A 25349-nucleotide genomic window follows, 5' to 3' on the forward strand; every position below is an offset into this window, starting at 1 on the left:
TTTATATATTTATTAGAATGATATAATATGAGTAGTGACGACGTTATCCTGCAAGATGTCAATGTGTACAATGTGTGTGTATCTCTGTTACCTTCCAGAACAACTTCCAAACGTCACGACTCAAACGCCGCCCTGCTGGAGAGAGACGGTAACACAGAAGGTCACCCGAGACGTTCAGCTTTTAAACACTTTGTTCACCTTTTATCTTTCTGCTGTTCAAACAAGAGGCTGGGGATGTTTCAGGATGGACCTAAAGTCTAAAGAGCCCCCTCCCCCCTCCAGCCCTGAACCCCCCCCCCCCCCCCTGAGCACCCCCCCCCCCCCCCATCTTGCTACAGGAAGCACGCCCACTCATAGCATGGATGTCTATGTACTATTGAAATAACCATAGCTTGCAAAATTTCAACCGATTTTTCAAACGGTTTGGTTTGTAAAAATGGTCAGAGATGTAGTTATCATACTGCATTACTTATAATGGACTTTCATATAGAAATAACATTAAGCAGATAGGTAAAAGCAATAGCTATACACACACACACACACAAAGGTATTTATACGACATATTTACCGTATGTAAATAATTCAATTTATTTTATTATATTGTTAAACAAGCCTCAGCTGCTAGTTTTGTATTCTGTGTCTTTGACCTCGTTGCCTAGCAACACAGACCTCTGTTGAGAGTAAAGTTTACTGCAGAGTGTGTGTGTGTGTGTGTGTGTGTGTGTGTGTGTGTGTGTGTGTGTGTGTGTGTGTGTGTGTGTGTGTGTGTGTGTGTGTGTGTGTGTGTGTGTGTGTGTGCGTGCGTGCGTGCGTGCGTGCGTGCGTGCGTGCGTGCGTGGCGTGCGTGCGTGCGTGCGTGCGTGCGTGTGTGCGTGCGTGCGTGCGTGTGTGTGTGTGTACAAACATTACATGGATGCACGATGTGTGATGTGTGATGTGTGATGTGTGATGTCTCCATGTGTGTCCTGTGAGCAGGGAGTGTTTGAGAGACATGACTGGAATTCAGATGCATGTTTTCTCAGCCAGACGACCCTGTTGTCCTTCAGGGAGCCCCTCCACTGTCTCTCTTTTTCCTTCCACTCCCTTCCACCCACAGATAGTTCAAATAACCTTTGACCCTGGCTGGATTAAAGACAACTTGGGGTCTGCAGCTGTAACTAGGCATAGCTGTCAACATTGGCATTTGAAAAAAACTGGACATTTCGCCCCGCCCCCTCCCCCCGGCCCCCCCCCCCCCCCTCCCAATTTAGTCTCTCCCCCTCGTTAAATTAAATTAATCAGATACCTGGTTGAAAGTGAAATGCTGTGAACATCCCTGCATTAATTAATGGAAGTGTAAGACAAATTCAGTATAAATTCACTTCATGTAGTAGTATAGCATTAACATGTTCATATTTATTGAAATCTTACAATTCATACGTAAATGTTATGATGAATTGAAAATGGGGAAGAAGTCTTTCTTTGGTCTGCATCCCCTTAACAATTGTGTATTGCGCCATACTGTATTGTACCATTCTGCAATCTGTTAAAGTTAGCAATCAATCAATGTATTACCATAGTGTCTTTATACCTTCATCACTGTACATATTAATACTACAACTCAAGAAGAATCAAGAGGTTTATTTGTCACATACATACAGTGAAATGCGGATTGATTGTGCAAAATACAATAGAAATAGGCATAGAAAAAAGAATAGGTAACACAAGATATGCACGATAAAAAAAAGACATGCCAAGTTACTGAAAAACTGGTTCCTATGTACACTACAATACAATTGTAACTCTTAATGTATCTAAACTATACAATACCTCCTTCCTTTAAAGTGACGTTTTGTTTAAAGTGATCTGTACTGTACATACATCTGATTAGTATTGTATATTACTATTGCACTTTACTGTTACATTTGCACTCTGGTTGGATGCCAAATGTCTTCGTTGTACTGTATAATGACAATACATTTTAATCTAATCTAATTAGACTGTTGTATCACTCTGGAATGGATGGGGGGATACCACTTCATCCCCTGTGGGGGGTCTCTTGCATCGACCAGGGGCCCTGTTGTAGGTATAGGTTCGGTTGCAGACGTCGCATTTCTCAAACACCTTCTGAGAAGGAGTGTATTTGTGAACATTTGTCATAGCCTCTATCCATGCGTCGCCGATTGGTCATGATGACTGATGTCGCTTTTTCCTCTGTGTGCGACATTGAAATCGACAAAGCGTTGAGTGTTGAAACGTTGCTTTTGGTGAGGTACGGGAACGTCTCCTCGCTCTCTAAACCCTATAGCAACATGCAGGCGGCATTAGAGCGACACTGTTTATCCTCATCTGCACCATCGACCACACTATTCAGAGTTAATTATATTGTTGACACTGCCAATTCATTACTTTTCTTTTTCTACTGTACTATAATTTTTATTGCTTGTATTTATGTATTTCTACTATTTCCCTGCCATACCTGTACCTCCCCTCCCCCTCCTCCAGGCTGCTGTGATGCCTGCATTTCCCCAAGGGGATCAATAAAGGAATATCTAATCTTATCTTACTGTAAACGCTGGTGAGTGAACCTGTGCTCTGGTAATGTTGCCTTCCAGAGTGAGTGGAACAAGACTGTTTAAAGGGCCAGAGTCCAGAATAGTGATAGTTTAGATACAAACCCTCTATGCCTCTATCAATTCAATCAATCAATCAATCAATCAATCAATCAATCAATCAATCAATCAATCAATCAATCAATCAATCACTCAGTCACTCACTTACTATTTTACTTCTTTATAGTCAGAGAGTTAATTATGGTTGTTTACACTTGCCTATATTTATTGTAACATAATATAACCGATACAGACATACAGAACCTCATTTGCACCTTTGTTTACACTGTTAAATGTTCTCATATTTTTATATTATATTGTTTACTATATTTGCATTGTTTGCAAACAATGTAACCTTTAATATCAGTAGATATACAGTTCAAAACTATTTCCCAGGTAGTCCTAACTGTCAGTAATTGCATTGGAGATACTACAAATAAAAACATAAATAAATAACAATATTTTGGTATAAACACTTAAAGGTGCTGTAAGTGATATTATTTTGTTAAAATAAGTCTTAAATAGCTTTACATTCTGACAGACATCACTGATACAGAGTGTCTGGTCAGTAACATGGGTCTCCCAGTCCCTCCACTCTGCAGTAAACAGCCATCACTGATATAGAGTGTCTGGTCAGTAACATGGGTCTCCCAGTCCCTCCACTCTGCAGTAAACAGCCATCACTGATATAGAGTGTCTGGTCAGTAACATGGGTCTCCCAGTCCCTCCACTCTGCAGTAAACAGTCATCACTGATATAGAGTGTCTGGTCAGTAACATGGGTCTCCCAGTCCCTCCACTCTGCAGTAAACAGTCATCACTGATATAGAGTGTCTGGTCAGTAACATGGGTCTCCCAGTCCCTCCACTCTGCAGTAAACAGTCATCACTGATATAGTGTCTGGTCAGTAACATGGGTCTCCCAGTCCCTCCACTCTGCAGTAAACAGTCATCACTGATATAGAGTGTCTGGTCAGTAACATGGGTCTCTCAGTCCCTCCAAAGTCCCCTCCATCCAACAGGAGCTGGGCTCAGTAACATGGGTCTCTCAGTCCCTCATCTGCAGTAAACAGCATCATTGATATAGAGTGTCTGGTCAGTAACCTGGGTCTCCAGTCCTCCTGCTCTGCAGTAACAGTCATCACTGATATGAGTGTCTGGTCAGTAACATGGGTCTCCAGTCCCTCCACTCTGCAGTAAACAGCCATCACTGATATAGTGTCTGGTCAGTAACATGGGTCTCTCAGTCCTCCACTCTGCAGTAAACAGTCATCACTGTATAAGTGTCTGGTCAGTAACATGGGTCTCTCAGTCCTCCACTCTGCAGTAAACAGTGATCACTGATATAGTGTTTGGTCAGTAACATGGGTCTCCAGTCCCTCCACTCTGCAGTAAACTGTCATCACTGATATAGAGTGTCTGGTCAGTAACATGGGTCTCCAGTCCCTCACTCTGCAGTAAACAGCCATCACTGATATAGAGTGTCTGGTCATTAACATGGGTCTCCCAGTCCCTCCACTCTGCAGTAAACAGCCATCACTGATAAGTGTCTGGTCAGTAACATGGGTCTTCTCAGTCCCTCCACTCTGCAGTAAACAGACATCACTGATATAGAGTGTCTGGTCAGTAACATGGGTCTCCCAGACCCTCCACTCTGCAGTAAACAGTCATCACTGATATAGTGTCTGGTCAGTAACATGGGTCTCCAGTCCCTCCACTCTGCAGTAAACAGCCATCACTGATACAGAGTGTCTGGTCAGTAACATGGGTCTCCCAGTCCCTCCACTCTGCAGTAAACAGCTATCACTGATACAGAGTGTCTGGTCAGTAACATGGGTCTCCAGACCCTCACTCTGCAGTAAACAGTCATCCACTGATATAGAGTCTGGTCAGTAACATGGGTCTCCCCAGTCCTCCACTCTGCAGTAAACAGCCATCACTGATACAAGTGTCTGGTCAGTAACATGGTTTCCCCGTCCCTCTGCAGTAAACAGTCATCACTGATATAGAGTGTCTGGTCAGTAACATGGGTCTCCAGTCCCTCCACTCTGCAGTAAACAGTCATCACTGATATAGTGTCTGGTCAGTAACATGGGTCCCAGTCCCTCCACTCTGCAGTAAACAGTCATCACTGATATAGAGTGTCTGGTCAGTAACATGGGTCTCTCAGTCCCTCCACTCTGCAGTAAACAGCCATCATTGATATAGAGTGTCTGGTCAGTAACATGGGTCTCCCAGTCCGCCTGCTCTGCAGTAAACAGTCATCACTGATATAGAGTGTCTGGTCAGTAACATGGGTCTCCAGTCCTCCACTCTGCAGTAAAACAGCCCACTGAATAGTGTCTGGTCAGTAACATGGGTCTCTCAGTCCCTCCACTCTGCAGTAAACAGTGATCACTGATATAGTGTCTGGTCAGTAACATGGGTCTCTCAGTCCCTCCACTCTGCAGTAAACAGTGATCACTGATATAGAGTGTTGGGTCAGTAACATGGGTCTCCCAGTCCCTCCACTCTGCAGTAAACAGTCATCACTGATATAGAGTGTCTGGTCAGTAACATGGGTCTCCCAGTCCCTCCACTCTGCAGTAAACAGCCATCACTGATATAGAGTGTCTGGTCAGTAACATGGGTCTCCCAGTCCCTCCACTCTGCAGTAAACAGCCATCACTGATAGAGTGTCTGGTCAGTAACATGGGTCTCTCAGTCCTCCACTCTGCAGTAAACAGACATCACTGATATAGAGTGTCTGTCAGTAACTGGGTCTCCCAGACCCTCCACTCTGCAGTAAACAGGTCATCACTGATATAGAGTCTGGTCAGTAACATGGGTCTCCCAGTCCTCCACTCTGCAGTAAACAGCCATCACTGATACAGAGTGTCTGGTCAGTAACATGGGTCTCCAGTCCCTCCACTCTGCAGTAAACAGTGATCACTGATATAGAGTGTCTGGTCAGTAACAGGGTTCTCAGTCCTCCACTCTGCAGTAAACAGCCATCACTGAATAGAGTGTCTGGTCAGTACATGGGTCTCCCAGACCTCCACTCTGCAGTAAACAGCCATCACTGATATAGTGTCTGGTCAGTAACATGGGTCTCTCAGACCCTCCACTCTGCAGTAAACAGCCATCACTGATATAGTGTCTGGTCAGTAACATGGGTCTCTCAGTCCCTCCACTCTGCAGTAACAGCCATCACTGATATAGAGTGTCTGTCAGTACAGGGTCTCCCAGTCCCTCCACTCTGCAGTAAACAGCCTCACTGATATAGAGTGTCTGGTCAGTAACATGGGTCTCTCAGTCCTCACTCTGCAGTAAACAGCCATCACTGATATAGTGTCTGGTCAGTAACATGGGTCTCTCAGTCCTCCACTCTGCAGTAAACAGCCATCACTGATACAGAGTGTCTGGTCAGTAACATGGGTCTCCCAGTCCCTCCACTCTGCAGTAAACAGTGATCACTGATATAGAGTGTTGGTCAGTAACATGGGTCTCCAGTCCTCACTCTGCAGTAAACAGTCATCACTGATATAGAGTGTCTGTCAGTAACATGGGTCTCCCAGTCCCTCACTCTGCAGTAAACAGTGATCACTGATATAGAGTGTTTGGTCAGTAACATGGGTCTCCCAGTCCCTCCACTCTGCAGTAAACAGTCATCACTGATATAGAGTGTCTGGTCAGTAACATGGGTCCCCCAGTCCCTCCACTCTGCAGTAACAGCCATCACTGATATAGAGTGTCTGGTCAGTAACATGGGTCTCCCAGTCCCTCCACTCTGCAGTAAACAGTCATCACTGATATAGCGTGTCTGGTCAGTAACATGGGTCTCCCAGTCCCTCCACTAGGACCGCTACTGTTCCTAATTCATGCAAATGACATGTCGTCAGCTTGTGACTGCAACTTGTTCCTGTTTGCGGACGACTCAGCCCTGCTGGTCTCTGACAAGAACAAGTTACAGGTCGAAAAAACCTCAGCTCGGAACTAGGCAAAATCTGCAAATTCTCTGGAGCCCAGGATTGGAACAAGCTGCCTCTCCCCATCAAGCAGAGCTGGAGCCTCCACAGCTTCAAGAGAAGCGTCAGGAAGTGGCTCATGGACAGAATAGAGAATAGCCCCCTATAGTTTGAATGGGTTTCCAATCAGCTTTTAGTTATAGTGGGGTTTACAATTTTAGCGATAGGTTAGTCTTCTAATGTTTTAAATGTATGTGTTTTGTGTTATTGTCGTGTTTTTGTTGTGGCCTAACAGCCTGGGACCATGACGGAAATAAGGGTTTTACTCTTTCTCATGTTATCCTTTGGATCCATGTTGTGTGTTTTAATCCATCAATAAAATCAATCAATCAATCAATTCATGAAAACTAGGTACAGGCACCAACATCACCATTCTAGGTTTAATAGAATAAAAGTTATGAAGCGTAATTCGAAATAAATACAGAAATTGCAGCCATCTTTGATTTTTGCCATACCAGAATATTCAAAACATCAATATTTGAACTCCAGTTGATTCCTCACACAGTATTAACTTAAAATAGCAATACAACATTATATTACACAGCAATTGTGTGAACATTAAGACGTTTTTAAAGAATTCATGATTTCGATTGTGGCCATTTTGGATACGTTTTATTAAATTCAACTGGTTCCTTGACACTCAAGCCAAAATTGTTCTATAGATCCTTATCTTCAAATTAGAAGTGAAAACTTTCGCATATACATTTTAAATGACTGAGTGTCCAGGCACCCCACTATCAGAAAGTGTGTGGTTTTATGGTCAGCAGGAGATGTGCATCTCTGGCAGCTTATGGTCAGTGGCATTGTTCGTCAAATAGTGTTGAACTTGAGTGTTACACTCAATATTACATTACATTACACAAACTAAAAACAGATATTGTCTGAATTATTAGAAGAAAGAAATGCACACCTTTGGCTGATAGTATTTATTAATTTCTTAGGATTTCTTTTGGTCTAATAAATGTTTAAGGTTCTTAGATGGATCCCCTGCTGCCTCCTCCTCCTCTTCCTCCTCCTCCTCCTCCTCTTCCTCCTCTTCCTCCTCTGCCTCCTCCTCCTCATCCTCATCCTCATCTTCCTCTCCTCCTCCTACTCTTCCACATCTTCCTCCTCCTCCTCTTCCTCCTCCTCCTCCTCCTCCGCTCCTGTTCCTACTCTTCCTCCTCCTCCTCCTCCTCCTCTCCTCCTGCTCCTCCTCCTGCTCCTCCTCCTCCTCCTCCTCCTCCTCTCTGCTCCTCTCCTCCTCCCCTCCTGCTCCTCCTCCTGCTCCCCTCCTGCTCCTCCTCCTCCTCCTCCTGCTCCTGCTCCTCCCTCCTGCTCCTCCTCCTCCTCCTCCTGCTCCTCCTCCTCCCTGCTCCTCTCCCTCCTCCTCCTCCTCCTCCTGCTCCTCCTCCTCCTCCTCCCTCTCCCTCCTCCTCCTGCTCCTCCTACTCCTGCTCTTCCCTCCTCCTCCCCCTCCTTTTCTCCTCCTCCTCCTCTGCTCCTCTCCCCTCCTCCTCCTCTTCCTCTCTCCTCCACGGGAAGCAGCGTACTGGCTCATGTAAAATGGCAGGCCATGCATTATGCAGCAGCTTAGGTAACAGCGCTGGATCTTCATGTCCTCGGCTACAGTCCACTTGTCGCTGCTCTGGTCGTAGCGCTCCACGTTGGAGAGGGTGGACGCCATTGTAGCCTCCGACCACGAAGAGCAGGTCGTCCAGCACCCCGATGCCAAAGTCCCTGCGGGGGTGAGCATGGCGGGCAGGGCGCTCCAGGAGTCAGTCAGGGGGCTGTAGGCCTCCTCGCTATGCAGGGTGTTTCTACCATGGTCACACCCTCCCACCTGAGGACAGGACACATGAGAGGAATGTTTTAGTGTGGGGTTAAGGCAGGCAGACACTGTATTAATCCATTTAGGGAAATGAGGGCATCACAGCAGCAAGTCAAATGATACATATCTGGGCGGCTAGGCGCTCGCCATCAACGCTGGAGACACTGGGTTCGAGCCCAGCTCTCGGCGTTGCTACCAGCTTGGATGGTCGTTCATACTAACACAATGGCAGTGTTAGGGGTGGGAAAGCTGATGGGTGGGTCCTGGGCGTTGTGGACAGCGACCCCTATAGTTCGGTCGGGTGCCTGCACAGCGAGGGTAGGATCTGGAGGGAGGTAGTGTGACCTTCCACACGTTACACTCTCCCGGTGAGAATCTGCGCTGCCAGGCTGGCTGCCGGCTGGCTGCACAGGCGTTGGAGGAAAGCATGTGACAGTCTCCGGCCTCCCGGACCAACAGTAGGGGGGGTGCGCAACAACCAGGAAGGGGAGCGGGAATTGGCATAACAACTAACAGGGGATGGGAGAAAAATCGGAAAAAAAGAAGGGAAAGATAATAAAAAAATAAATGATATCTCTAGTATAAAGCATTTGTCTCTGTGTACACCTACTGCATAGACTTGTCCTCTGTATGCAGCGACTCCCAGTCCGCTACGCCTGCTGCTCATGGGGGCGATCAGAGTCCACTGGTCGGTGTCTGGGCTGTAGCACTCAGCTGTGAACAGACACTCCATCCTGTGCTCGCCACCACAGATGTAAACCTGTAATAAGAAAGAATATTCTAATTTAGTTTATATATTCCATTTGATTTCATTCTACTTTAATTGTCTGTTAATGTTGATGCACCAAAGGACCCAGACACATCTTTTGTATGTGCAAGCTTACTTGGCAATAAAGACATTTATGATTTCTGATCTAACGTTCCTTGTGTTCATCTAGCACCCTGTGTCCCTCAGTTCCACCCACCTTGCCCTGGAGGGCTGCTGCCCCGGCGTGGGTCCTGGGCTCCAGCATGGGTGAGATCACTGTCCACTTGTTGGTTTCAGGCTCGTAGCGCTCGGCGGTGTTCAGTACCACGCGTAAGTCGCACCCTCCCATGGCGTAGATACAGCCGTCCCACACAACCAAGCTGAGATTCCAGCGGCGTGAGTGCATGGGAGCCGCCTGCAGCCAGCTGCGAGTGACGGGGTTGAACCTGCGCACACTACTGAGAACCCTTCCGCCGCCCAGGCCGCCGACGCAGTAGACCAGACCGTGGAGATAAGTGGTGCCGTGGCGCCACTGGGGACTCTCCCTCTCAATGCTCACGTCCATCCATCCACCGACTCGGCTATCGTAAGCCTCCATGGTCAGGATGCCGCCACCGCAGCCTCCGATGGCCAATAGGACCTCCTGGGGCAGGCGTGGGCGGGTCAGGGGGTTTGGGAGCCTGTCGGAGCCAGGGGGGTTCAGGACGCTGAGGATGAGGGGCCTGCAGTCGTGGCTGTCCCTCACCACAGGGTTGTTCTGGACGTTGTTCAGCAAGTAGTCAGGCCTCATCAAGCCCATGCGAACCTGGGAAGAGACAAGCAGACAGAGGGTACAACTTAGACATCGGTTGTAGACGGTTTCTGTTGCTAGGGAACAGTTTGGACCCAAATGTTTGAGAACCACTGTACTAGGGAACCTAGTGTTGTTTTAATGTAATGCACAGTAATACAATTATTATTATTATTTTTTTTTAAATGTTTTTCTTTCCTTTTCATACATAAAACAGAACATAACAGTACAATAATAATAATAATAACAATGACAACAGCGACGACAACAATAATAACAGTAACATGAATCATAATGACCTTGACAAGAGACAGACAAACAAGAAAAAGTTAAATAATAAAAATAAAATTAAAAATAAATGTGGCTCAGGCACTAGCAACCATGTTTGTGTATCCGTAATACAATTAGTTACCTTGGGCAGCAGCAAAAGGATGTATGTTTTACGCTCCTCACGGGAGTGGTCGATCCAACGGAGGACGGCCTCGAACACCGTCTCCTCGCTCTTCACGTTCAGGTCATCCCTCTCGATGATGTCCACCAGTTGCTGCGGTCAGTGAACCCCAAGATGCCGACACAGTTTTCCAGAGACAGCTGGCCTTCTAGGAAGTCAGAGCATGCTCCTACTATGCCAGTGACGCGAAGCTGGTCTGCAGCCACCAGAAGCTCTTCCACGTTCTCTGCTGTCACCAGCACAAAGCGTGTGTAGGAGTACTCTATGATGAGCTGCATCATACCCGAGGACACCCCAGGGATAGTGTGGACTGCTTTCTCTGAGTCGCTCCAGCGAGTGAAGAGGGCTCTGTGGGACGCAGAGTATAGAGATATCTGATGAGTAAACAGTAAGCAACATTCTGTCCTGTGTAGTCATATATTTTCACAGTAGAAGTATAGTATCTTTTTACAGTAGAAGTACAGTATAGTATATGTTTACAGTAGAAGTACAGTATATTATATGTTTACAGTAGAAGTACAGTATAGTATCTGTTTACAGTATACGTACAGTATAGTATCTGTTTACAGTAGAAGTACAGTATAGTATATGTATACAGTAGAAGTGCAGTATAGTATATTTTTACAGTAGAAGTACAGTATAGTATCTGTTTACAGTAGAAGTGCAGTATAGTATATTTTACAGTAGAAGTACAGTATAGTATCTGTTTACAGTCAACTTACATTATAGTATCTGTTTACAGTAGAAGTGCAGTATAATATCTGTTTACAGTAGAAGTACAGTATAGTATCTGTTTACAGTAGAAGTACAGTATATTATCTGTTTACAGTAGAAGTACAGTATATTATATGTTTACAGTAGAAGTACAGTATAGTATATTTTTTACAGTATAAGTACAGTATAGTATCTTTTTACAGTAGACATACATTATAGTATCTGTTTACAGTATAAGTACAGTATATTATCTGTTTACAGTAGAAGTACTGTATGGTATCTGTTTACAGTATATGTACAGTGTAGTATCTGTTTACAGTAAAAGTACTGTATGGTATCTGTTTACTAACCAAGCTTACCTGAACCAAGCTAACCTGAACCAAGCTAAACTGAAGCAAGCTAACCTGAACCAAGCTAACCTGAACAAAGCTAACCTAAACCAAGCTAAGCTGAAGCAAGCTAACCTGAACCAAGCTAAACTTACCTGAAATAGTCGCTGCAGTCACACAGGAGGGCCTTGTGGGCATTCAACTCAGTGCTGTTGACTTTAATAACCACATCACAGAACCTTCCCTCCAGACGCAGCTCATTAACGATTGTACAGGATATTGTTTCCTTTTCCATGTTTGGATTTTAAATTGTATCTACAGAATATATTCAAGCTTACAGACAAATAGCCAGAAACAACAAGTGAGATATTCTGAGAGAATTGTTGAATATACTGTACACGAATGTTCTAGAATGTTTGATTATGACATCATACTGTGACATCACAAATGTTCTAGAATGTTCTATTATGACATCATACTGTGACATCCAGTGATGGGAATAACGGTGTTAGTTTTTTCAGTAACGAGTAATCTAACGGATTACTCTTCCAATCTTAATAACGCCGTTACCGTTACTGCCAAAAAATGCGGTGCGTTACTATGATTGAAGCTGTTTTTTTCATCAGACAGATCTCTGCACTGAGAAGCAATACTTTTTTTCCTTGGTTAGTTGGCAGTGCGCGATTGGCTGAGGTTGAGTAAAATGTCATGGTAAGCCAATCAGAGGTAGAGGTGGGCGGGTGTTCAAAAGAATCCAGAGTCTGACACACAGCGACAACACAAGCGACTCAGTCAACGACAGACCACGGTTCTGTGTACGTTTTGATCACTCTTGTGTTAAGGTCAAGTTCAAGTTTCAAGTTCAAGTTTCTTTAATAGTTGTCATACAGAAGTACAGAATACTTTTATACAAAATGCTTCTTTCTGTTACGCTCCAGAGACTGTGCTAGACAAAAGATAAGTCTGAAATAAAATAGTATAGCATGTAAAAATAGGAGTAAAAAAAAGAAGTCACGTACGTAGACACAGTGTTCAGTATATACATATGTACAATGTTCAATGCAGAATAGAAGTAACTGAGTTACCATACAATATACAATATACTATGCAATATACTAATATACAATATACTATATAGTGCAAAGCAGAAATGGGATGAGGTACAATTTAGGTACAATTTACAGTAAGGTGTACTGAGGTATGGGTTGTAGTGCAAATCCTTTACCAATAAATATAAAGTGTGTTTAGGTGTTCTAAAGTGTGGAGAGTGGGTGCTGCAGTGTGTTGTTTGTTTAAAGTGAGTGTGTGTGGATGTGTGTGTTGTGAGTGCATTTGATGGTTGTTGCATAGTGTTATTGTTCGTTGAGCAACCTGATGGCCTGGGGATAGAAGCTTCTTCTAAGTCTTTCTGTGCTTGCCATGAGACTCCGGTATCGCTTGCCTGACCGCAGCAGTTCAAAGAGGCAGTTGTTTGGATGGCTGGAGTCCTTGTTGATTCTCTTAGCCTTACCCCTGCACCGCTTGTTGTAAATGTTCTGGAGAGTGGGAAGCCCCCCTCCAATTGTGTGTTCGGCTGAACGTGCCACTCTCTGTAGTCTGCTACGGTCTTGTGCGGTGCTATTCCCAAACCAGGAGGTGATGTTGCCAGTCAGGATGCTCTCTATTGTACATGAGTAGAAGTTCCTAAGGATCTTCTGACTGACTTGGAACTTCCTTAGGCGCCTGAGGAAGTAGAGGCGTTGTCGTGCCTTCTTCACAACACTGTCAATGTGTGTGGTCCATGTCAAGTCCTCGGATATGTGGGCTCCGAGGTACTTAAAACTGTTCACTCTCTCAACCGGTGCCCCGTCGATGCTGAGGGGGCTGTAGTCCCTGACCCCCGACATCCTAAAGTCCACAATCATCTCCTTTGTTTTGCTGACATTCAGTGAGAGGCTGTTCTCCTGGCACCATCCCGCCAGGACCTTGACCTCTTCCAGGTAGGCCCTCTCGTCGTTTGCAGAGATCAGGCCCACCACTACTGTGTCGTCAGCAAATTTGATGATTGTGTTGTTGTTCCGCTGAGCCACACAGTCATGTGTGTACAGGGAGTAGAGGAGGGGACTCAGAACACAGCCCTGGGGGGCCCCTATGTTGAGGGTGATTAGTTGTGTTGCAGCACAGGACACTACAGTAGTGGAGGCTACAGCCTTATCAACAGTGCTGCACTTCCTGGTTTAATAGCACAGTCTTCAGGTGCTCAGATATATATATATCTGTATGTCATGCATGTCTTAACACTAGAACAGCCATGGAGAAAATGTCACTGATTCCCGCCGGAAGGGGTCAGATGACCCCACAGCTTATATGAGAAATATGAGAAAAATAAACAGTGTAAACTATATAATTACCTCTTAACTTTAAGGACCAGCCATTGCCTTCTAATATGTGGCTGGAGGACCAAGTTTTTTAATCAAACCGATGTCCTTTTGGAGAGCTATATATATACTTTATAGTATTGCTATCTGTCGATTCTCATTGTCACTTGAGTGCATAAACCGTGCCTTCATAATGGCTTAAAGAAAATAAAAATCCATCGGTTGGTTGTCATTTTATAGCGCCGTGAATATAAGCTTTATCGCAGTTTTCGTCTCGTCTTTTTTCTGGAAAGCTATTTATAGGGCTAAAGGCTAGTCACGTTATATCGAACGCCATTTCTGTTGTATATATACGAATGAAATAAAACAAACTGCTTAGCATCCGGACTATTACAGAGCATCTATGGATGAAATGGGGGCGGCGGGGGACGCCGATTAGTATTATTGATTAGCAATACAGTGTGCGTTCAAGTAGCCACATTCACTGATCGATCGCTTGCGTTTTACAACAATGTCCAATCCGGCTGTAATTTGGGTGAAGAGTATCCTACCGTCAGCCCATGTGATCGCCGGCAGCATTTCCCCATTATTCATCGGCATCTGGTAGATCGATATGTCCATTGGTGCTGAAATCTGCGCTTCGAACCGTGATCCACGGTGCAGATGTTCGCCTGGGACCCAGGCTCATATGAAACGCCCATAAGACAGTAAAACTGTTTTTTTTCACATTCGCCCTCAATGATACTGCAGTGGAGCGATGGTGCCCCTAAGCGGATCTGGCCGGTATTGCATGTTGCGGAAATCAAATATGCGGGTAAATCAGTCGATCGGGGACGTTAATACGGTTATTAATATGGAATAAAACAATAACAACTTGCCACGAGTTAACTCGTGGCTCTGGTCCACAACGCATGGCACCGTAACACGTATAACTCGTGGCTGGTCCTTAAAGTGTTAATATACAAATATGAGGTTTACCACAGGTTTGAGTGCATTTTATTTTATTTTATTTTTTAATTAAAAAAATTTATATTATAATTTTTTTTTTTTTTTTGGATGGAAGAGACTCACATTGACGGGCAAAGAGCCACATGCGGCTCGTGAGCCATGGGTTGGCCACCCCTGCGCTAGATACTCACAAAGTGCTGTGACTTTCCACATATTATATATTCCATATATAATAATAATAATAATAATAATAATAATAATGCGAGGGCGGCTAGGTGGTGTAGTGGTCTAAGGCACTCGCCACCAGTGTGGAGACGCTAGGATTCGCGTGTTCGAATCCAGCTCTCCACATTGTTTTTCAGTTTGGCTGGTCGTCCGCAGTAATACACATTGGCCGTATTACGGGGAGGGAAAAACTGAAGGGTGGGGATCGAACGTTGTGAACAAGCGACTCCTACAAGTCGGTTGGTGCGCCTGCGCAGTAGAATCAGGAAGTGTCGGGGGCAGCGTGAGCCTCCCACGCGTTACTCCTCGACACTGAGAGGTCGAGCTGCGCAGGTGAAAAGATGCGACTGCTGTTACCTCAAGTACCGGAGGGGACTTGTGCTATGTATGACTTAGTCCACATTGCAGCCGGCTTGTGGGAGGCAAGAAACAGCGTTCGTGACAGGGGAGGGTTGAATTGGATGATACGAAATTGGGATGGGAGAAAATATAGAAAAAATGGGAGAAAAAGTGGATCAAAAAAAAAAATAATAATAATAATGCATTCTATTTATAAGGCGCCTTTCAAGGCACTCAAGGACGCCGTACAACAATTTAAAAACAGTTAAATTCATAATCACAGTACATTAAAATAAGAAAAAGAAAAATATATAAAATCAGACAGAAAATAAAATCAGACATACGCCTGCCTAAAAAGGTGGATTTTGAGGTGGGTTTTAAAAGAAATGATGGAGTCAATGTCCTGATATATATGTGGAATAACGTTCTAATGACATTTTCCTGAAGTCATTTTGAAATGTCAGAAACCGTGCTGCAGATAAAACGGGTACTTTTAGGAAAAGTCATTGAGTGACAGAGCTGGAGCTCGACCGAGTGACGAGGATACATTTATTGAAAATGCCTCGGGGTCATGTGACCCCTTGTCGGCTGTGCTAGTGTTAAATGTCATGATTAGATTAGTTTAGAATAGATGATTAGATTAGATTCTTATATCTGTATGTTGTGTATGTCATAAATGTCATGAATTGAAAATGGGGGACCCTGATCTAAACAAGGCGAAAGTCTCTCTAGTCTGCATCCCCTTAACAATTGTGTGTATTGAGCTGTACTGTACAAGGGACTAAACACGTTTCGCAATTATGCCACATCAATGTGGAACGCCCTACCCAAAGCTGTAAAGGAATGTGAATCACTACCCACTTTCAAAAACACTCTCAAAGAGCACCTACGGGAGACTGCAATTCGAAACTGGCCCCTACAAATGTCCTAACCTAGTACAGTAAATTACCACGTATGGCTTTGTCAGTATTCCAATGTACAGTGTCCCCCACCCACCCCCTACTCAACCCCCCCCCCCCCCCCAACCACCTCCAATGTACAGTCCCCCCCCCCACCTACCCAACCTCCCCCAATGTACAGTTTCTAAATTCTACGTCAAATGTATATACACTCTTTTTCTGGACACTTTTTGTATCACAAACAGTACTGTATTTGCAAATCTGGTATGTCATAATGTATAGATGTAGCAGTACTGTCTATCTGTATGTCATATATGTTATGATTAATTGAAAATGGGGGACCCTGATGTAAACAAGACGAAAGTCTTTCTCTGGTCTGCATCCCCTTAACAATTGTGTGTATTGAGCCGTACTGTACTGTACCCATTCTGCAATCTGTTAATACGTTTTCAATCAATCAATCAAACCACTCTGCAGTAAATATTTCCTGGTATCCCCTCCCACTTTATCCAATCAGGAGAAAGAAATCTTGCCAAGTCAAATATATTTAGTGTTACTGACCAGATCATCTATATCAGTGATTACTGCGCCTGCGGAATGTAGAGGTTTTGGTTGAACACACACACAGAGAGAGAGAGAGAGAGAGAGAGAGAGAGAGAGAGAGAGAGAGAGAGAGAGAGAGAGAGAGAGAGAGAGAGAGAGAGAGAGAGAGAATCATAAAGTTCTGGGTGCATGTCTGTGTCTCGTCTCTCTGGTTGGGATCCCTGATCCCTGTCCCACCTCGTCACCAGAGCGCAGCTGCCAGATCCGCGCAGGACCAGGACCACTAACTTGGGCATCACTTGGATGAAAAGATACGAATTTTGTCTTCAAATGAGTGAACGCACATTTATTAGACTTATTGTGGGTCTCATCCTCAGCACGACAGGTATGATATGCGTTATGCTTTATGGTTCATGCTTTATGCTTTATGCGTTATGCTTTATGCTTCATGCTTTATGCGTTATGCTTTATGCTTTATGATTCATGCTTTGAGCTGTTTGTTCTTTCAAAGTGTTCTTTTATAGCTTCGCCAAAAGTTATGCTGTGTTTTATGGAAAATCTTAGCCGATTATTTTCCTCTCAGGGTAAATGATCAATGCGATCAATATACTAGATTACGACTAAATACGATGTAAATAGAATAGGGAAATAGGCCATTTTGTGTTTAAAAAAAAATATATATATTTCAAGGAAGCATAATTCATAGAGCTGGACGCGAGTGGACTATTAACCTGCACGGCATACCAGTGTCGCCAGAAGAGGGCGCTGTTGTAGTGAGCAAGTTGGGGTATCTGCTCAACGTCACTCATTTTGTATAATCTTCATTATCCATTATTAATGTATTATATTATTATTATTATTATTATTATTATTATTATTATTATTATTATTATTATTATTATTATTATTATTATTATTATTATTATTATTATTATTATTATTATTATTATTATTATTATTATTATTATTATACCTCTTTCCTAAAGCTAGAATCAGAGAGAGTACCGTCCAATATGTGACGTCACCTGGGTGTAAAACCTGGGGCTGCTATGAGAGATTAAGATATTATTCCTTTGATCCCATTGGGGAAATTCATTCAGGCATCACAGTAACATGGGGGAGGGGCGGTACAGGTATGGGCAGGGTAACAGTAGAAAGACATAAATACAGGCAATACAAACTATAGTACAATAGGAAGTAAAAGTAGTAAAAGTAGGCAGTGTAAACAATAACTCTGAATACACGCAGCCGAGCAAGTCGGCAGTGTGATCACTGATCAAAGGTGCAGGCGAGGGTTATATTATTATACGTTACAATAAATATGGTTACAATAAACACTAGAATCTAAATATATATGAGTAGGTAAAGTATACAGTCTACACAGGTGTAGTATGAATGAATGTGTCCCCACTCTCACACCACGTGACCAAACTGACTATTGATTATAGTTCAGAGCTGTCAGCAATAATAACATAGAAACAGTGTAAGAATGAATATGTTAGGGTTCCATAAAGGCTCACAGTGTGTCTTGATAACGTTTGGTACCAGTCAGGGTGCCTTATACACTATGGACTGAAAACGGGGGACCCTGATGTAAACAAGACAAACGTCTCTCTCTGGTCTGCATCCCCTTAACTCATTCAGCGCCGGCGTGTACCCCCATCTCTGCTGTGTCTGGGCCAGCTTTTCGTGACCGTTTTCGCGATATTTCATGATCTTTGCGGAGCTATTGTATATTCTACATTATGCTGTGGAGACAATAGACAATAGGCTCATTTGACAGACACTATTTGTATGTAGCCTCTTTTACCCCAGTTGACTTAGAGGGCAGGGCCCTAGGTTCGTAACACCTAGCTCTTACTAATCTAATAATACAAATATATACAAATATCTGTTTGGGATATAACATCAATACATTTAAAATAGAAATGATCAAGCCAGACACTTAACTTTAAATATAAAAATAATCTGTATTGAACAACATGTAAAAAAAGGGTTTGTTTCTACATACCTTCCTTCGTTCACAATTCCAATATAAACATTGCCTCGTTTCACTAAAATCCAAGCTGATTTCCTGGAACGCGAGTTACAGAACGTATGCGTAAATCATGTTTTTTGCTCGCCTGAGACACATTATTACCAGGTCAAAGGTAAACACATGGCCTTGTTGTGTTATTAATATAAGAGACATGTTATTCTATACACAACCCCCTCCAATGTACAGTTACCCCCCCCCCCACCCCGCCTACCCAACCTCCACCTACCTTCCCCCTCAAATGTATATACTCTCTTTTTAGACTATTTTTGTATCACAAACAGTACTTCTGTATGTTTGTAGATCTGGTATGTCATAAATGTCTAGATGTAGCAGTACTGTCTATCTGTATGTCATGTATGTCATATATGTTATGATGAATTGAAAATGGGGGACCCTGATGTAAACAAGACGAAAGTCTTTCTCTGGTCTGCATCCCCTTAACAATTGTGTGTATTGAGCTGTACTGTATTGTACCCATTCTGCAATCTGTTAAATAACACAATCAATCAATCAATCAATCAATCAACCAATCAATCAATCAATCAATCAATCAATCAATCAATCAATCAGACATGTTATTCTATAAGAGACGTGTTATTAACCCTTTCACTGCCACACGACAGAAGGTTAACCCTTTACTATCACACAACCGATGGCGATGCTCCATCATTAGCATAGATGCTAATGATGGAGCATCGCCGTCGGTTGTGTGATAGTAAAGGGCTAACCTTCTGTATTGTCACAGAGTGAAAGGGTTAACCGGCTGTCGTGTGGCAGTGAAAGGGTTTTAAGAGACGTGTTATTATTATTACATTGCTTTTTGAAGGGTGTCTCGTACGGTGAAGACAGTCTGTCCTCCAGTGTCTCATCATGAAGACAGTCTGTCCTCCAGTGTCTCATGAAGACAGTCTGTCTGTCCTCCAGTGTCTCATGAAGACAGTCTGTCCTCCAGTGTGTCATGAAGACAGTCTGTCCTCCAGTGTCTCATGAAGACAGTCTGTCTGTCCTCCAGTGTCTCATGAAGACAGTCTGTCTGTCCTCCAGTGTCTCATGAAGACAGTCTGTCCTCCAGTGTCTCATGAAGACAGTCTGTCTGTCCTCCAGTGTCTCATGAAGACAGTCTGTCCTCCAGTGTCTCATGAAGACAGTCTGTCCTCCAGTGTCTCATGAAGACAGTCTGTCCTCCAGTGTCTCATGAAGACAGTCTGTCCTCCAGTGTCTCATGAAGACAGTCTGTCCTCCAGTGTCTCATGAAGACAGTCTGTCTGTCCTCCAGTATCTCATGAAGACAGTCTGTCCTCCAGTGTCTCATCATGAAGACAGTCTGTCCTCCAGTGTCTCATCATGAAGACAGTCTGTCCTCCAGTGTCTCATCATGAAGACAGTCTGTCCTCCAGTGTCTCATCATGAAGACAGTCTGTCCTCCAGTGTCTCATCATGAAGACAGTCTGTCCTCCAGTGTCTCATGAAGACAGTCTGTCCTCCAGTGTCTCATCATGAAGACAGTCTGTCCTCCAGTGTCTCATGAAGACAGTCTGTCCTCCAGTGTCTCATGAAGACAGTCTGTCCTCCAGTGTCTCATGAAGACAGTCTGTCCTCCAGTGTCTCATGAAGACAGTCTGTCCTCCAGTGTCTCATGAAGACAGTCTGTCCTCCAGTGTCTCATGAAGACAGTCTGTCCTCCAGTGTCTCATGAAGACAGTCTGTCCTCCAGTGTCTCATGAAGACAGTCTGTCCTCCAGTGTCTCATGAAGACAGTCTGTCTGTCCTCCAGTGTCTCATGAAGACAGTCTGTCTGTCCTCCAGTGTCTCATCATGAAGACAGTCTGTCCTCCAGTGTCTCATGAAGACAGTCTGTCCTCCAGTGTCTCATGAAGACGGTCTGTCCTCCAGTGTCTCATCATGAAGACAGTCTGTCCTCCAGTGTCTCATGAAGACAGTCTGTCCTCCAGTGTCTCATGAAGACAGTCTGTCCTCCAGTGTCTCATGAAGACAGTCTGTCTGTCCTCCAGTGTCTCATCATGAAGACAGTCTGTCCTCCAGTGTCTCATGAAGACAGTCTGTCCTCCAGTGTCTCATGAAGACAGTCTGTCTGTCCTCCAGTGTCTCATGAAGACAGTCTGTCCTCCAGTGTCTCATGAAGACAGTCTGTCCTCCAGTGTCTCATGAAGACAGTCTGTCCTCCAGTGTCTCATGAAGACAGTCTGTCCTCCAGTGTCTCATGAAGACAGTCTGTCCTCCAGTGTCTCATCATGAAGACAGTCTGTCCTCCAGTGTCTCATGAAGACAGTCTGTCCTCCAGTGTCTCATGAAGACAGTCTGTCCTCCAGTGTCTCATGAAGACAGTCTGTCCTCCAGTGTCTCATGAAGACAGTCTGTCTGTCCTCCAGTGTCTCATGAAGACAGTCTGTCTGTCCTCCAGTGTCTCATGAAGACAGTCTGTCTGTCCTCCAGTGTCTCATGAAGACAGTCTGTCTGTCCTCCAGTGTCTCATCATGAAGACAGTCTGTCCTCCAGTGTCTCATGAAGACAGTCTGTCCTCCAGTGTCTCATGAAGACAGTCTGTCTGTCCTCCAGTGTCTCATGAAGACAGTCTGTCCTCCAGTGTCTCATGAAGACAGTCTGTCCTCCAGTGTCTCATCATGAAGACAGTCTGTCCTCCAGTGTCTCATGAAGACAGTCTGTCCTCCAGTGTCTCATGAAGACAGTCTGTCCTCCAGTGTCTCATGAAGACAGTCTGTCCTCCAGTGTCTCATGAAGACAGTCTGTCCTCCAGTGTCTCATGATGAAGACAGTCTGTCCTCCAGTGTCTCATCATGAAGACAGTCTGTCCTCCAGTGTCTCTTGAAGACAGTCTGTCCTCCAGTGTCTCATGAAGACAGTCTGTCCTCCAGTGTCTCATGAAGACAGTCTGTCCTCCAGTGTCTCATGAAGACAGTCTGTCCTCCAGTGTCTCATGAAGACAGTCTGTCCTCCAGTGTCTCATGAAGACAGTCTGTCCTCCAGTGTCTCATGAAGACAGTCTGTCCTCCAGTGTCTCATGAAGACAGTCTGTCCTCCAGTGTCTCATGAAGACAGTCTGTCTTCATGAGAACAAGTTACAGGTTGAAAAAACCCTCAGCTCAGAACTCGGCAGAATCTGCATATGGCTCGCTGATAACAAACTATCATTACACATGGGCAAAACAGAGTCCATTCTCTTCGGTTCAAATAACAAACTCAGCAAGACCGACGGCTTCTCAGTTACAGTGGGTGACAATATTGTCACAAGGAAAGATGAAATTACCTACCTGGGTTCCATCCTAGAGGCTAATCTCTCCTGTGACAAAATGGCATCCAATGTAATAAAAAAAGTCAACCAACGAACTCGATTCTTGTACCGGATCTCCTCTCTGGTAAACAAGAACACCCTGAAGACTCTGGCAGGAGCACTCATTCAGGGGTACTACGACTATGCTTGCACCTCATGGTACCAAAGCACCTCAAAGGCGCTAAAAACAAAATTACAAACATCTCAAAACAAACTGGTCAGACTACTGCTTGACCTTACTCCTAGAACCCACCTCACCCCTGCCCACTTTGACAACCTAGGATGGCTTAGAGTAGACGACAGAGTACAACAACTTGCAATGGGCCTGGTCTACAAGATACACTACACGACCAAGGTACCCATGTACATGTCAAAATACTTCCCAAAGGTCAGTGAATACCACGATCACAACACCAGAGGGAGCTCCACAAATCATGTTAAACCCAGATTCGGCTCAAATAAGGGACTAAACACGTTTCGCAATTATGCCACATCAATGTGGAACGCCCTACCCAAAGCTGTAAAGGAATGTGGATCACTACCCACTTTCAAAACCTCTCTCAAGGGACACCTACGGGAGACTGCAATTCAACACTGGCCCCTGTAAATATCCTAACCCAACCCCCTCCAATGTACAGTCATTTACCTAGTATGGTTTTGTCAATAGTTCAATGTACAATTGTGTTTGTTTGTACAGTGTCTCCTCCCCCCCCCCCTCAATGTACAGTGTTACTTGTTTATACAGTGTGCCCCCCCCCCCCCCCCCCCAACCACCTCCAATGTAAATTACCCAGTATGGTTGTCAATATCCCAATGTACCCAACCCCCCCCACCCAACCTCCTCCAATGTACAGTTTCTACGTCAAATGTATATACTCCCTTTTCTTGACTCCTTCTGTATCACAAACAGTACTGTATTTGCAAATCTGGTATGTCATAAATGTATAGATGTAGCAGTACTGACTATCTGTATGTCATGTATGTCATATATGTCTATATGAATTGAAAATGGGGGACCCTGATGGAAACAAGACAAACGTCTTTCTCAGGTCTGCATCCCCTTAACAATTGTATGTATTGAGCCGTACTGTATTGTACCCATTCTGCAATCTGTTAAATAAAGTTTTCATTCATTCATTCATTCATTCATTCATTCATTCATTCATTCATTCCTCCAGTGTCTCATGAAGACAGTCTGTCCTCCAGTGTCTCATCATGAAGACAGTCTGTCCTCCAGTGTCTCATCATGAAGACAGTCTGTCCTCCAGTGTCTCATGAAGACAGTCTGTCCTCCAGTGTCTCATGAAGACAGTCTGTCCTCCAGTGTCTCATGAAGACAGTCTGTCTGTCCTCCAGTGTCTCATGAAGACAGTCTGTCCTCCAGTGTCTCATGAAGACAGTCTGTCCTCCAGTGTCTCATGAAGACAGTCTGTCTGTCCTCCAGTGTCTCATGAAGACAGTCTGTCTGTCCTCCAGTGTCTCATGAAGACAGTCTGTCCTCCAGTGTCTCATGAAGACAGTCTGTCCTCCAGTGTCTATGTCTCATGAATGTAACTACATACAAGCCTGTTATTAAAAGACTACCAGTCACCACCACCAGGACCGTCCAACAGTGGTCAGAGGAGGTGGAGGAGGAGCTGAAGGAGTGTTTTAGAACAACTGACCGGGGGATGTGTGAGAGTGTCCATGGAGAGGACGTCGAAGGTCTTACGGACTGTGTGACAGACTACACAAAATAAACAAACTGGTAAAAAAAGCAAGCTCTGTGGAGGGAGTGGACCTGGACCGTCTGGAGGTGGTGGGGGAGGACGAGGACGAGGAGGAAGCTGCATGCTATCCTTGAGAACCTCTGCCACCCCCTCCATGATGAGCTGACCGCAATGCGGTCCACGTTTAGCGACAGACTTATCCCCCCCCGACATACCACAAAGCGCTTCGGGCAGTCCTTTGTGCCGGTGGCAATCAGGCTCCACAACCAGGCAGGGCGAGGACGGGCCAACTGCTGTGGACTGGAGGAGCTGGGTTGTGGACTGTAACCAATTAATTTAATTATTTAACAACACATTCATGATTGGACTTGTTTCTTTTTCACCACTCTTTTTTAGCTATTTTTAGTCCTATTTTAGCTATTTTTATCCCTGTGTACTTGTCCATCTTGTTTTAACACATGTATGTTATGTATAAACTGTTTTTTAATTGCCGTTTTTAAATTGCTGTTACGCTGCTTATGCTGTAAAGGACATCTTAATCTCCCCTCGGGGATAAATAAAGGTTTTCAATTTCAATTTCAATGAAGACGGTCTGTGCTCCAGTGTCTGTAGGAACAGACGCCCCCTGTCCCCTGGAGCTGCACCCCCCCAGCCTGGTGGTGAGACATGGCTCCCAGGTGCGGGTGCGCTGCCAGGCCACGGCGCCCGTGGTGGGCATGGGCTGGGAGGCGGTGGAAGGGGGCACGAAGTTCATGGCCGGCAAAAGCTCTCTGGACTGGGAGGTGGAACGGCTGACCACCTGGACCATGTCCAACCCACAGTGCTTCGCCTGGGTAGGTCGCGACCAGTGTTCTGTGAGACTCCCGCTGACCCTATACAGTAAGTCTGGCTCCCCTTTAACCCTAACCCCCCCCTTTACTCTCCCCCCTCTCTTTACAGTAAGCCTGGCTTCCCTTTACTCTCCTCTCTCTCTTTACAGTAAGTCTGGCTCCCCTTTAACCCTAACCCTCCCCTTTACTCTCCCCCCTCTCTTTACAGTAAGCCTGGCTTCCCTTTACTCTCCTCTCTCTTTACAGTAAGTCTGGCTCCCCTTTAACCCTAACCCTCCCCTTTACTCTCCCCCCTCTCTTTACAGTAAGCCTGGCTTCCCTTTACTCTCCTCCCTCTCTTTACAGTAAGCCTGGCTTCCCTTTACTCTCCTCTCTCTTTACAGTAAGCCTGGCTTCCCTTTACTCTCCCCCTCTCTTTACAGTAAGCCTGGCTTCCCTTTACTCTCCCCTCTCTCTCTTTACAGTAAGCCTGGCTTCCCTTTACTCTCCCCTCTCTCTCTTTACAGTAAGCCTGGCTTCCCTTTACTCTCCCCCCTCTCTTTACAGTAAGCCTGGCTTCCCTTTACTCTCCCCCTCTCTTTACAGTAAGCCTGGCTTCCCTTTACTCTCCCCCCTCTCTTTACAGTAAGCCTGGCTTCCCTTTACTCTCCTCTCTCTTTACAGTAAGCCTGGCTTCCCTTTACTCTCCTCTCTCTTTACAGTAAGCCTGGCTC

At 44.8% G+C, this 25349-nt stretch overlaps 1 protein-coding gene across 1 annotated transcript in view; it reads left to right on the forward strand.

Moving 5' to 3' along the window:
* Positions 1–17002: 17002 nt before the first annotated feature.
* Positions 17003–25349, forward strand: part of LOC311239850 (basal cell adhesion molecule-like) — a gene marked incomplete at its 3' end in the record, with an annotated part of 45298 nt that continues 36951 nt past the window's right edge. The window contains exons 1-2 of the mRNA XM_084328296.1: positions 17003–17134; positions 24410–24685. Of these exons, the coding sequence (XP_084184422.1) occupies positions 17053–17134; positions 24410–24685 (358 nt within the window). The 5' untranslated portion in view covers positions 17003–17052. The remainder of the gene's footprint in view (positions 17135–24409; positions 24686–25349) is intronic.

This window comes from Notolepis coatsorum (assembly GCF_963971535.1).
Source record: "Notolepis coatsorum genome assembly, chromosome: 14".
NCBI lineage: Eukaryota > Metazoa > Chordata > Actinopteri > Aulopiformes > Paralepididae > Notolepis > Notolepis coatsorum.